General features: G+C 43.3%; 1 protein-coding gene across 1 annotated transcript in view; it reads left to right on the plus strand.

Annotated features, from left to right (window-relative positions):
• CSMD2 (CUB and Sushi multiple domains 2) overlaps nt 1-13,921 on the plus strand; it is a 675,416-nt gene that overhangs the window by 528,436 nt on the left and 133,059 nt on the right. Inside the window, 3 exon segments of the mRNA XM_081223918.1 lie at nt 1,176-1,370; nt 2,382-2,498; nt 5,352-5,465. Coding sequence (XP_081080044.1) covers nt 1,176-1,370; nt 2,382-2,498; nt 5,352-5,465 — 426 coding nt within the window.

The following is a 13,921-nucleotide window of genomic DNA, read 5'->3' on the forward strand; positions in this document are numbered from 1 at the left end:
CATCCCAGGGGCTAAAATGGGGTTTCCTACTTTCTTCCTAAATCTAAATATCAGTACCCATACACTCAGAAGTGCCTGCAAGGCATGGATATAACAGCCTGCAAAGCTGGTATCAGCTCCACCTACCTACCCAGCCAGCAACACAGCTGTCAGCAAAAGAAAGAGAAGAGAAAACATCTCCAAAAGCGTCCCTGCTTCCCACACAGACAGAAAACCAGGAGGCCGCCATGTTGAGTGTGCAGGATCAAAGCTGAGCAAAGGTGGACTGTGCCTAAGCACTGACCTTCACCACAGGGACCCGGTCACTACTGAGACACAATCCTAGGACTGTCATCTCCCACCAGTCAGAGCAGCACGTGCCTCCCCGGCGGGAGGAGTGAATCAGGGCTGAGGGACAGCCTCAAAGGTGTAGCCGCAACTCCCTCCTTTGTGCGTCAGGGCAAGAATGTGGGGAGAAGAAGGGAGATTTCACTCTCCAAAATGACTTCCAGCCCTAGTTTCTTTCTTTTTTTAATTTTTAATTTAATTTTTATTTTGTATTGGAGTAGAGTTGATCTACAGTGTTGTGTTACCTTCAGGTGTACAGCAAAGTGATTCAGTTACACATATACGTATATCCATTCTTTTTCAGATTCTTTTCCCATACAGATTATCACAGAGTATTGAGTAGAGTTCCCTGTGCTGTACAGTAGGTCCTTGTAGATGATCTATTTTACATGTAATAGTGTGTATCTGTTAATCCCAAACTCCTAATTTATCCCCACCCTCAAACCTTTCCCATTTGGTAACCATAAGTTTGTTTTCAAAGTCTGTGCATCTGTTTCTGTTTTGTAAATAAGTTCATTTGTATCATTTTTAAGATCCCACATGTAAGTCATATCATACGATATTTGTCTTTCTTTGTCTGACTTACTTCACTTAGTATGAAAATCCCTAAGTCCACCCATGGTGCTGCAAATGGCATTATTTCATTCTCCAGCCCTAGTCTGTAACCAAATTTAGAGAGGTTTCCAGACCTGAAGAGAATACACCCATCGGCCCCAAATCCCCATGTGTTCTGTGGCTAATCAGAGTCGGGGTCTCCCCATAGGTGCTGTGCCCTGGGGTTAGGCCACTTATGAGCTCTCTGTGTATATGTGTCTGTCTGTGTATATACGTGTTTTTTTTTTTTCCAGAAAACCCACGGGAGTCATGTTTCGATCCTGGTCTCATCAAGAACGGCACGCGAGTGGGGTCCGACCTAAAGCTGGGCTCCTCCATCACCTACTACTGCCAGGGGGGCTATGAGGTGGAGGGTTCCTCCACCCTGAGCTGCATCCTGGGGCCTGATGGGAAGCCTGTGTGGAATCATCCCCAGCCAGTGTGCACAGGTGCTGGAGCCCAGGGCTGGGATGGAGGGAACTAGGGCATGCCAGAGGCAGAAGGGGCTGGAGGCTAGGGGAAGGGGCAGGCAGGACATGGGCCTCACAGGAGGGCTCCTTGGGTTCGCCATGAACGAGAAGGGCTGGAAACTCCCCAGGCGTACCAGTCCCCGTCGATGGGTCATCTCTCTCAGAGCACATAGTGTCCTCATCCCCACTCCAATAGATGTCCTCAGCGGTGGCCCGAGACACGCCAGCAGCCCACACCACAGAGAGGGGAATCTAAAAGTGACCCTGAGATTGTTCCCAGTCCTAGGGGAAATCACTGAGAGTTCTGATGTGTAAAACTAAGACCAGCAGGGTGGGCTAACTCCAAGGGCAGCTGGGTTAGCCATGGGGTCTTGACAAAAGGGATCGGATGGAGTGCCGGAACTTCAGGAGCATGGCGGCCACCTAAGTTGAAACGTAAGGAGGCCCCTTTGTCCAGGTGGGAGAGGCTGGCTCTGAGGTCCTCCCCTCGTGGGACTGGGACCATGGCTGGGTCACGTGAGCTGTTTGCTCCCAGCGGGCTATTCTGGGCAAACCTCTGCTCCTTAGTCGTGCAGACACTAAGTGCCGAGGTACAGACATCAGCCGTGGGGTGGCAGACCATCTCCGGGTCCCACCTGTAGGCAGAAGAGGTTCCTAAAGTGCTCCCCAGGGCTGGGCCTCCAGGGACCAATGCCAGTGTCACTAGTTAGAGGGCAAGGACTGGCCAGCACCCAGGAGGGCCCTTGATAGCATTGGGGGTGGGGGTGGGGAGTTCAGGCCACATGCCAGGCCAGGGATGGATGTCTTTGGGCAGGGCGGGCAGGGCAGGGCATGTCCCCAGAATTCCCCTCCTCCACATTAGTGGCTTCAGACCTCAGAGCAGCCCCACCAGGGCCAGAAGGTCAGGCTGAGAGTGAGCAGAGACGGAGGGTGGACAGCTGATGAGAGACCCATGAGGTCACCTGACCCTCTACCTGATTTCTTTTTCAGCCCCCTGTGGGGGACAGTATGTGGGTTCAGATGGAGTGGTCTTGTCCCCTAACTACCCCCAGAACTACACCAGTGGACAGATCTGCCTGTATTTTGTCACCGTGCCCAAGGACTACGGTATGGCTTTTGTGTATATTTGTTTATGTTTTCCAGCACCTCCCAATTCCACTCCAAATTGTTTCCACTCCTATTGTGCCAATGGGCCAAGCAGTCTCCCTCAGAGGACAGCTGTGTGCTGTTGCTCTGCAGTGGGCTGTAGAGCACACTCCTGATACACGCAGGAGGAAGGGACCAGTGAGACCTGCTGGAACCAAGGGTAGGGTGGTTAGGAAGGGACCAGCCAGGACAGAGGGAAGGCAGGGTGCACCGGGGACTCCCTAGCCCAGCCCGGGTCTGCATAGAGGTGCTGCAGACCCAGGCCGACTGGGAACCCAGGGGAGGGTGGTGGAGGGCCAGGAAGAAGGGAAGGAGTGGGACTGAGCTGGACTTGAACATACAGGTGAGGGAGCTGGGCGCCCCATCATTCCACTGTTCTGTCTGTGAGCGGGAGCCTGGTCCAGCAGCAATTGGTAGGATGAGCAAGAAAAAAAGAGAGGAGCAGGTCAGGGCCCTGGAAAGGCAGAGAAACCTCCAGATTCCAAGAGGCCCCGATAAAATAAGCCAGCCTTGTCACCTGGTTAGCAGTAGGACAGTTAAGAGTCCTGGCAGCTCTGGAGGATTCAGGAAGTTCCTGAGGGGCACAGGCTGGTTGTACCCGGGCAATCAGTGACTGGCCGGGCTGCTTTCTCCCTGGATCTCCTCTTTGTAGGAAGAGGAACAACTATTTCTAAACAGAGTTGGCATTAGTGGGGTAAAGGTCATCTATATATCCTGACCATCTGAGATGAGGCAGCCTGCAGAGAACTGGCTGCTTTTTCCCAAGAGATAGGATGGACTGAACCTGGGGCAAGGCCTGATCATTCACCAAACGTTTATTAAGCACCTCCTAGGGACCTCGCACTCTGCTGGGAACCAGAGCTGCAGAGATGAGAGAGACGTGTTTTCTGCTCTCTGTAAATTCCCAGCCTCATCTTTACCCACAGCTCTTGCCATTGGGCACCACTCCCACACCAGCACCTGCACACTCGTGTGCGTGGACACACACGCTCCCCAGCACATTCATGTGGCAGGAGCTTTTGACCTGTAGAATCACAGGTAGAAAAGTACTGAAAGGTTGTCCAATCCCACCTGCCACCCGGAGCCGAATCCTTGATAGCTGGGCTGCATACTGTACTTAATTCCTCCAGTAATAAAGAGCTCACGCCTTTGCAGGCAGCCAGCCCCAAGGCTGGGCAGTTTCACTGGGCTGGAACCTGTATGTGGAGAGCTGATTCTAGGAGGGGTCGTGATCTGTCCCAAGCATGTTCTCTTTTTTACTGATGCTAAGCCCAGGGATCTAGGTGCAGATTTTTGCCTCAGGTCAGAAATACTTGTCCCCAGCCTGTGTCTCAGCCTTAACACCCTCTCCTCATAGATCTTTCTTTGATCCCCTATCTGAAGTGGACTGCCTTGCTTTATCACTTTTCTCGCACTCCCTCTAAAATGTAACACTATCTGAAATTATTTTGTTTATCTATTTGCTTAAGTGTTTTGTTTTGTTTTTTCACTTTTGACTGTCTCTTCCCACTAGAATGCACACTGTGTGAAATCAGGAACCTTGCCCATCCTGTTCACCTCTGTAGGGGAGAGTGTGAAAATATCCCTGCCACCACCCCTCACTCAGTGCCCATTTTCAGGGCACCAAAACAGGCTCTCCCTCCTTCTCCTCTGCCCGTGAGTTGAGAGCTAAAAATCTCTCACTCCACTCACTACTATACTCATCATTGTAAATGCTTTCTTTCCGCAGGCAGTCAACTCCATGGCCTAAGTCCCTCCCAGCCTCAACACACACACACACATGCACGTGTGCACGTGCACACACACGCACATGCATGCACATCTGACTTCCTACGTGCTCAAGGCTTAAGCCAAAATAGAGAAGGGCTTACCCTGGTACTTGCTTTCAGATGCACCCAGCCAAATGGGAGACCAGTGCAGGCAGAATGTACCAGGGTCTGAAATGGAGCTGTGCCCCCCCATGGCCCCACAGGGTCAGTAACCCCACCCCCTCCAGCAGTGACTGGCAGAGATGGGACAGTTGAGGAAAGACCCTGTGATAGCCATCCAATGGCAGGGCCCTTAGGTCTTGTCTGAAAGGGGACTCCTCAAGGTCATGGTCCACCAGTTTTTCGGCCCCCTCCCATGAGCTAGTTGAGTGGCCTTGGGGAACTCAACCTCTGAGCTTCAGTTTCTTTGTCTATAAAATCAGATATCTGGAAGAGTCAGGGTTGAAGAAGATGACGTGCATGGCAAGCATGGTACCCAGCACAGAGTAGGTGCTCAATACATGTCATTTTGCCTCTTTCCTTGGATTTGCCAGAGGGAAATGAGGTAGAGATGTTTGCCTCTTCCAGGGACAGTCGCTCCTTCCTTAGGAGAAGGCTGCTACTCAGCACCCTCATTCCTCTTAAATGTGTGGGATCTTGTATCCAGGGGATGCCCTCATTGGCTGGATCTTTGAAGAAAAAGTGAAGGAAAATACAGGGTCCTGAGATCCACATGGAACATGGGGGAAGTTACGGGAAGCTATTCCTTTTCCTAGAGTAGCTGCTGCCACTGCAACTTGAGAAAGGACTAGGGTTAGCCTGGCTGCTCGTGCAGTCCACAATGGCATCTTGACCTGTGTGGAGAATGCCAGCCCGACCCTTCCCAGGTCCCCGCATCCCTGTGCCCAGTGTCTAATCAGCCAGTGGAAAGGCTCAGCAAGCAGTTAGCCCCATGAACCGACAACCTCCTCGGAGGTCGCCCTGCTCCTCCAGCTGTCCAGGGCTCCCCCGCAGCATGGCCGCCCAGCCTTGCCCCTGAGCCCTCTGCACCGTGTCTCCTCCGCAGTGGTGTTTGGACAGTTTGCCTTCTTCTACACGGCCCTCAACGACGTGGTGGAGGTGCATGATGGCCACAACCCGCACTCTCAGCTCCTCGGCTCCCTCTCGGGCTCCCACACAGGTACCCAGGGCTGGGCCAGCACGGTGAGGGTGGTGGGCAGGGGCGTCGAGGGGAAGGAGGAAGGAGGCCCTGTGAGCAGGGCGTGGCCACAGGTGGAGCCACACCTTTGTGTTTGTCGTACGCTGCTGCCGTCAGCTCCTGATGACACCACATAGAAGGAAGCTTCAGAGGCTACCCTCACCCCAAGCTGTGTCTACACCCCCCCAAGTGGCATAGCATTCCCCTGTAGGTTGATATTGAGACCCAACCTGTTTTTCTAATGATAAACGTGTTGCACTTCCATTGTAGAAAACTTAGAGGCAAGACAAATTAATTGTATAGAGAATTAAAATAAAAACCACCCCGAAAGAACCACTGAAAAGGTGGAGTGTATTTCCTTCCAGTCTTTATATCTACTTGGACCTAATCTTTTACATTTTTTTTTTTTTTTTTTTCTTTTTGCGGTATGCGGGCCTCTCACTGTTGTGGCCTCTCCCGTTGCGGAGCACAGGCTCCGGATGCGCAGGCCCAGCGGCCATGGCTCACGGGCCCAGCCGCTCCGCGGCATATGGGATCCTCCCAGACCGGGGCACGAACCCGTATCCCCTGCATCGGCAGGCGGACTCTCAACCACTGCGCCACCAGGGAGGCCCTACATTTTTTATTGAACACAACAATATACATTTTTATTAAAATGTTCATTGTGAGCATTTCTCTTTTTATTTTCCTCTGTAATAGGATTTTTAAATGCTGCATAAAAGTCTATCATATAGTTATTTAAAATTTATGTAATGAATTCTCTATTATTGAACATTTAGATTGTTTTCTTATTTTTCACTCTCATGAATAGTAATTCAATATAGTATACATATATCTTTGTATACATCTCTATTACCTTAGAATATCTAGAAGTAGAATTGCTAAGTTAAAGGAAATGTGTGATCTTTAAGGCTTTTTATAAAGATTGTCAAATAGCGCTCCAGAAAGTTCTTGCCACTTTGTTCACCAACAAATAAGAGGGCATGGTTTTGCAGCTCAATAACAAAAGAACAAAAAACCCAATCCAAAAATGGGCAGAAGACCTAAACAGACATTTCTCCAAAGTAGACATACAGATTGCCAGCAAACACATGAAAAGATGCTCAACATCACTAATCATTAGAAAAATGCAAATCAAAACTACAGTGAGGTACCGCCTCACACTGGTCAGAATGGCCATCATCAAAAAATCTAGAAACAATAAATGCTGGAGAGGGTTTGGAGAAAAGGGAACCCTCTTGCACTGTAGGTGGGAATGTAAATTGATACAGCCACTATGGAGAACAGTATGGAACTAAAAATAGAATTACCATATGACCCAGCAATCCCACTACTGGGCATGTACCCTAAGAAAACCATAATTCAAAAAGATACATGTACCACAGTGTTCATTGCAGCACTATTTACAATAGCCAGGACATGGAAGCAACCTAAATGTCCATCGACAGATGAATGGATAAAGAAGATGTGGCACATATATACAATGGAGTATTACTCAGCCATAAAAAGGAACGAAACTGAGTTACTTGTAATGAGATGGATGGACCTAGAGTCTGTCATACACAGTGAAGTAAGTCAGAAAGAGAAAAACAAGTACCTTATGCTAACACACATATATGGAATCTAAAAAACCCGTACTGATGAACCTAGTGGCAGGGCAGGAATAAAGATGCAGACACAGAGAACAGACTTGAGGACACAGTGGGGGAAGGGGAAGCTGGGACAAAGTGAGAGGGTGGCACTGACATATATACACTACCAAATGTAAAATGGATGTCTAGTGGGAAGCTGCTGTATAGCACAGGGAGATCAGCTCGATGCTTTGTGAACACCTAGAGGGGTGGGATAGGGAGGGTGGGAGGGAGGCTCAAGAGGGAGGGGATATGGGGGTATATGTATACATATAGCTGATTCACTTTGTTGTACAGCAGAAACCAACATAATATTGTAAAGCAATTATACTCCAATAAAGGTATTTTTTTTTAAAAGGGCATGTTTTACTCTCACAAAAACTAGGTAGTTAAGAAAACAAAAACATCATCAGTTTGAAAAGTGAAAATGGTATCTCATTTTTTAATTTGCCTTTTTTTATTACTACTTAGGTTAACCTTGTATAATGTAATTATTGGCCCATGAATTTTTTATTTGTGAATTTACTTGTAAATTAGTGTTGATTTTCTATTAGCATTTATTTTTGTATGTATTTAGTAGAGCTCCATATTATTAGAAGCTATATATATTACATGCCATAAAAACCTCTTATCTATAGTATATGCTATGAAAAACCTTCCCCTATAGTTCATCATTTGCCATTTACTTTTCTTCAGGTTATGTTTTAATGTCAGAAAATCTAAATTTCCCATGTATTAAATCTGTCAATGTTTTCTGTTATAGTTTTCTCCTCTACTTTTCTGCTGACTAAATATTCCTCTGGGTTTTCCTTTACTTTTTTAGTTTCATTTTTTCTTTTAATACCTTTGGAATTTATTTTGATTTATTATTTGAACTAGGGAACACCTAACCAACATCTTGCAAATTTAGTTAATCAGTTGTTCAAATGGAATTTTCAAAATACCAGATTCACATATATTAAGTTTTTATAAAGTTAAAGGTATGTTTCTAGACTCCTCTGTTTATTCTTGTATCAGTATCAAAAAGCTTTAATTAGTGTAACATAATAATGTTTAACACTATAATAATTTTAAACATATGGTACTGTAAGTCCCCATTGTCATTCTTGATTTTGAATTTTTTATTGATTATTCTTGCTTAATTTTGCTTCCAAATAACTTTTAGAAATATTATATCAAGTTAAAAAAATTGCATTGGAATTTTCATTGGAATGCCATTAAACTTATAAATTAATTGGGGGAGAACTCACATGTTTATAATAGTAACTCTATTTCCCATTAGGAATATGGTATGTCTCTCTATTATCTTTTGAAAGAAACAAACAAAAAAAAACCTTTGGAAAGGTGCTATAATTTTCATTTAGGCAGTATCCATTTTCTGTTGACTTTATTTCTAGATATTTGGTGGAATTTTTGTTGCTGCTACTGTAAATGAGTCTCCCCCCGGCATCACCTGCCGGCCCCACCATTATATTTTCTAAGTGGTCTTTGCTAGTATATTAGAAGACTGATATTTGGGGTATATTCATCTTGTAAAGTCATTGAACCCTCCATAATAATGCTAACACTGCCAACTGATTCTCCTGGGTCCTCTAGGCAAGAAGTGATATCGTCTGAAAATAAATCTGTCTCATTATTTTATCTCTTTTCAGTAGTTTTTCTTTTATTTTCTTCCATGGTTATTGGTCTACTCAGGTATATTACCTTAACATCAATGTTAATGTTTTATATGTCAGTAAAAAAATCTATTTTGTGGGGCTTCCCTGGTGGCACACTGGTTGAGAGTCCGCCTGCTGATGCGGGGGACACGGGTTCGTGCCCTGGTCTGGGAGGATCCCACATGCCGCGGAGCAGCTGGGCCCGTGAGCCATGGCCGCTGGGCCTACGCGTCCCGGAGCCTGTGCTGCACGGCGGGAGAGGCCACAGCACTGAGAGGCCTGCGGAGCAAAAAAAAAAAAAATCTGTTTTGTGATTATTTTAAATGGAACAAAATCACTTACATAATATCCTATGGTGATGTTTAATCTCTTTTGTATTAGTGGTTATACACAAGAAGAACAAAATAATCTGAAGAAAAATAGGAGGAGAGATGTCATGAAACAAAAGCAGAGGTTAATTAATTAGAAAATAATAACAAGCTCCACAGACTGAATGGTATATTCATAGTTGCCCTTTTTTCTCAGCTGGACCAGAAGTTTTATATTGTTTAGTTTGTTTCATTTTGTTGGCTTCATTCTGTTTCATATTCAACTTATCAATTCTTCTGTAGACTTTGTTATTGTTTTCTAATTAATTGAACCCCGCTTGTGTTTCATAACGTCTCCCCTTTTTATTTTATTTTATTTTATTTTATTTTATTTTATTTTATTTTATTTTATTTTATTTTATTTTATTAGTTTCTGCTTTATAACAAAGTGAATCAGTCATACATATACATCTGTTCCCACATCCCTTCCCTCATGCATCTCCCTCCCTCCCACCCTCCCCATCCCACCCCTCCAGGCGGTCACAAAGCACCGAGCTGATCTCCCTGTGCTCTGCGGCTGCTTCCCACTATCTATCTACCTTACGTTTGGTAGTGTATATATGTCCATGCCTCTCTTTCGCTTTGTCACAGCTTACCCTTCCCCCTCCCCATATCCTCAAGTCCATTCTCAAGTAGGTCTGTGTCTTTATTCCCATTTTACCCCTAGGTTCTTCATGACCTTTTTTTTTTTTTTAATTCCGTATATATGTGTTAGCATACGGTATTTGTCTTTCTCTTTCTGACTTACTTCACTCTGTATGACAGACTCTAGGTCTATCCACCTCATTACAAATAGCTCAATTTCGTTTCTTTTTATGGCTGAGTAATATTCCATTGTATATATGTGCCACATCTTCTTTATCCATTCATCCGATGATGGACACTTAGGTTGTTTCCAGCTCCGGGCTATTGTGAATAGAGCTGCAATGAACATTTTGGTACATGCCTCTTTTTGAATTATGGTTTTCTCAGGGTATATGCCTAGTAGTGGGGTTGCTGGGTCGTATGGTAGTTCTATTTTTAGTTTTTTAAGGAACCTCCATACTGTTCTCCATAGTGGCTGTACCAATTCACATTCCCACCAGCAGTGCAAGAGTGTTCCCTTTTCTCCACACCCTCTCCAGCATTTATTGTTTCTAGATTTCTTGATGATGGCCATTCTGACTGGTGTGAGATGATATCTCATTGTAGTTTTGATTTGCATTTCTCTAATGATTAATGATGTTGAGCATTCTTTCATGTGTTTGTGGGCAGTCTGTATATCTTCTTTGGAGAAATGCCTATTTAAGTCTTCTGCCCATTTTTGGATTGGGTTGTTTGTTTTTTTGCTATTGAGCTGCATGAGCTGTTTATAAATTTTGGAGATTAATCCGTTGTCAGTTGCTTCATTTGCAAATATTTTCTCCCATTCTGAGGGTTGTCTTTTGGTCTTGTTTATGGTTTCCTTTGCTGTGCAAAAGCTTTGAAGTTTCATTAGGTCCCATTTGTTTATCTTTGTTTTTATTTCCATTTCTCTAGGAGGTGGGTCCAAAAGGATCTTGCTGTGATTTATGTCATAGAGTGTTCTACCTATGTTTTCCTCTAAGAGTTTGATAGTTTCTGGCCTTACATTTAAGTCTTTAATCCATTTTGAGCTTATTTTTGTGTATGGTGTTAGGGAATGATCTAATCTCAAACTTTTACATGTCCCTGTCCAGTTTTCCCAGCACCACTTATTGAAGAGGCTGTCCTTTCTCCACTGTACATTCCTGCCTCCTTTATCAAAGATAAGTTGGCCATATGTGCGTGGGTTTATCTCTGGGCTTTCTATCCTGATCCACTGATCTGTCTTTCTGTTTTTATGCCAGTACCAGACTGTCTTAATTACTGTAGCTTTGTAGTATAGTCTGAAGTCAGGGAGCCTGATTCCTCCAGCTCCGTTTTTCGTTCTCAAGATTGCTTTGGCTATTCGGGGCCTTTTGTTTTTCCAAACAAATTTTGAAATTTTTTGTTCTAGTTCTGTGAAAAATGCCAGTGGTAGTTTGATAGGGATTGCATTGAATCTGTAGATTGCTTTGGGTAGTAGAGTCATTTTCACAATATTGATTCTTCCAATCCAGGAGCATGGTATATCTCTCCATCTATTTGTATCATCTTTAATTTCTTTCATCAGTGTCTTATAATTTTCTGCATACAGGTCTTTTGTCTCCTTAGGGAGGTTTATTCCTAGATATTTTATTCTTTTTGTTGCAATGGTAAATGGGAGTGTTTTCTTGATTTCATTTTCAGATTTTTCATCATTAGTGTACAGGAATGCCAGAGATTTCTGTACATTAATTTTGTATCCTGCTACTTTACCGAATTCATTGATTAGCTCTAGTAGTTTTTCGGTAGCATCTTTAGAATTCTCTATGTATAGTATCATGTCATCTGCAAACAGTGACAGCTTTACTTCTTCTTTTCCAATTTGGATTCCTTTTATTTCCTTTTCTTCTCTGATTGCTGTGGCTAAAACTTCCAAAACTATGTTGAATAAGAGTGGTGAGAGTGGGCAGCCTTGTCTTGTTCCTGATCTTAGTGGAAATGGTTTCAGTTTTTCACCATTGAGGACAATGTTGGCTGTGGGTTTGTCATATATGGCCTTTATTATGCTGAGGAAAGATCCCTCTATGCCTACTTTCTGCAGGGTTTTTATCATAAATGGGTGTTGAATTTTGTCGAAAGCTTTCTCTGCATCTATTGTGATGATCATATGGTTTTTCTCCTTCAACTTGTTAATATGGTGTATCACATTGATTGGTTTGCATATATTGAAGAATCCTTGCATTCCTGGAATAAACCCCACTTGATCATGGTGTATGATCCTTTTAATGTGCTGTTGGATTCTGTTTGCTAGTATTTTGTTGAGGATTTTTGCATCTATGTTCATCAGTGATATTGGCCTGTAGTTTTCTTTCTTTGTGACATCCTTGCCTGGTTTTGGTATCAAGGTGATGGTGGCCTCGTAAAATGAGTTTGGGAGTGTTCCTTCCTCTGATAGTGTTTGGAAGAGTTTGAGAAGGATGGGTGTTAGCTCTTCTCTAAATGTTTGATAGAATTCACCTGTGAAGCCATCTGGTCCTGGGCTTTTGTGTGATGGAAGATTTTTAATCACAGTTTCAATTTCACTGCTTGTGATTGGTCTATTCATATTTTCTATTTCTTCCTGAGTCAGTCTTGGCAGGTTGTGCATTTCTAAGAATTTGTCCATTTCTTCCAGGTTGTCCATTTTATTGGCATAGAGTTGCTTATAGTAATCTCTCATGATCTTTTGTATTTCTGCAGTGTCAGTTGTTACTTCTCCTTTTTCATTTCTAATTCTATTGATTTGAGTCTTCTCCCTTCTTTTCTTGATGAGTCTGGCTAATGGTTTGTCAATTTTGTTTATCTTCTCAAAGAACCAGCTTTTAGTTTGGTTGATCTTTGCTATGGTTTCCTTCATTTCTTTTTCATTTATTTCTGATCTGATCTTTATGATTTCTTTCCTTCTGCTAGCTTTGGGGGTTTTTTGTTCTTCTTTCTCTAATTGCTTTAGGTGCAGGGTCAGGTTGTTTACTCGAAATGTTTCCTGTTTCTTAAGGTGGGATTGTATTGCTATAAACTTACCCCTTAGAACTGCTTTTGCTGCGTCCCATAGGTTTTGGGTCGTCGTGTCTCCATTGTCATTTGTTTCTAGGTATTTTTTAATTTCCTCTTTGATTTCTTCAGTGATCACTTCGTTATTGAGTAGTGTATTGTTTAGCCTCCATGTGTTTGTATTTTTTACAGATCTTTTCCTGTAATTGATGTCTAGTCTCATAGCATTGTGGTCGGAAAAGATACTTGATACAATTTCAATTTTCTTAAATTTACCAAGGCTTGATTTGTGTCCCAAGATATGATCTATCCTGGAGAATGTTCCATGAGCACTTGAGAAAAATGTGTATTCTGTTGTTTTTGGATGGAATGTCCTATAAATATCAACTAAGTCCATCTTGTTTAATGTATCATTTAAAGCTTGTGTTTCCTTATTTATTTTCATTTTGGATGATCTGTCCATTGGTGAAAGTGGGGTGTTAAAGTCCCCTACTATGATTGTGTTACTGTCGATTTCCCCTTTTATGGCTGTTAGTATTTGCCTTATGTATTGAGGTGCTCCTATGTTGGGTGCATAAATATTTACAATTGTTATATCTTCTTCTTGGATTGATCCCTTTATCGTTATGTAGTGTCCTTCTTTGTCTCTTCTAGTAGTCTTTATTTTAAAGTCTATTTTGTCTGATATAAGAATTGCTACTCCAGCTTTCTTTTGATTTCCATTTGCATGGAATATCTTTTTCCATCCCCTTACTTTCAATCTGTATGTGTCTCTAGGTCTGAAGTGGGTCTCTTGTAGACAGCATATATATGGGTCTTGTTTTTGTATCCATTCAGCCACTCTGTGTCTTTTGGTGGGAGCATTTAGTCCATTTACATTTAAGGTAATTATTGATATGTATGTTCCTATTCCCATTTCCTTAATTGCTTTGGGTTCGTTATTGTAGGTATATTCCTTCTGTTGTGTTTCTTGCCTAGAGAAGTTCCTTTAGCATTTGTTGTAAAGCTGGTTTGGTGGTGCTGAACTCTCTCAGCTTTTGCTTGTCTGTAAACGTTTTAATTTCTCCATCAAATCTGAATGAGATCCTTGCTGGGTAGAGTAATCTTGGTTGCAGGTTTCTCTCCTTCATCACTTTAATTATGTCCTGCCACTCCCTTCTGGCTTGTAGAGTTTCTGCTGAGAGATC

Source organism: Mesoplodon bidens (assembly GCF_964165515.1).
Source record: "Mesoplodon bidens genome assembly, chromosome: 2".
Taxonomy (NCBI): domain Eukaryota; kingdom Metazoa; phylum Chordata; class Mammalia; order Artiodactyla; family Ziphiidae; genus Mesoplodon; species Mesoplodon bidens.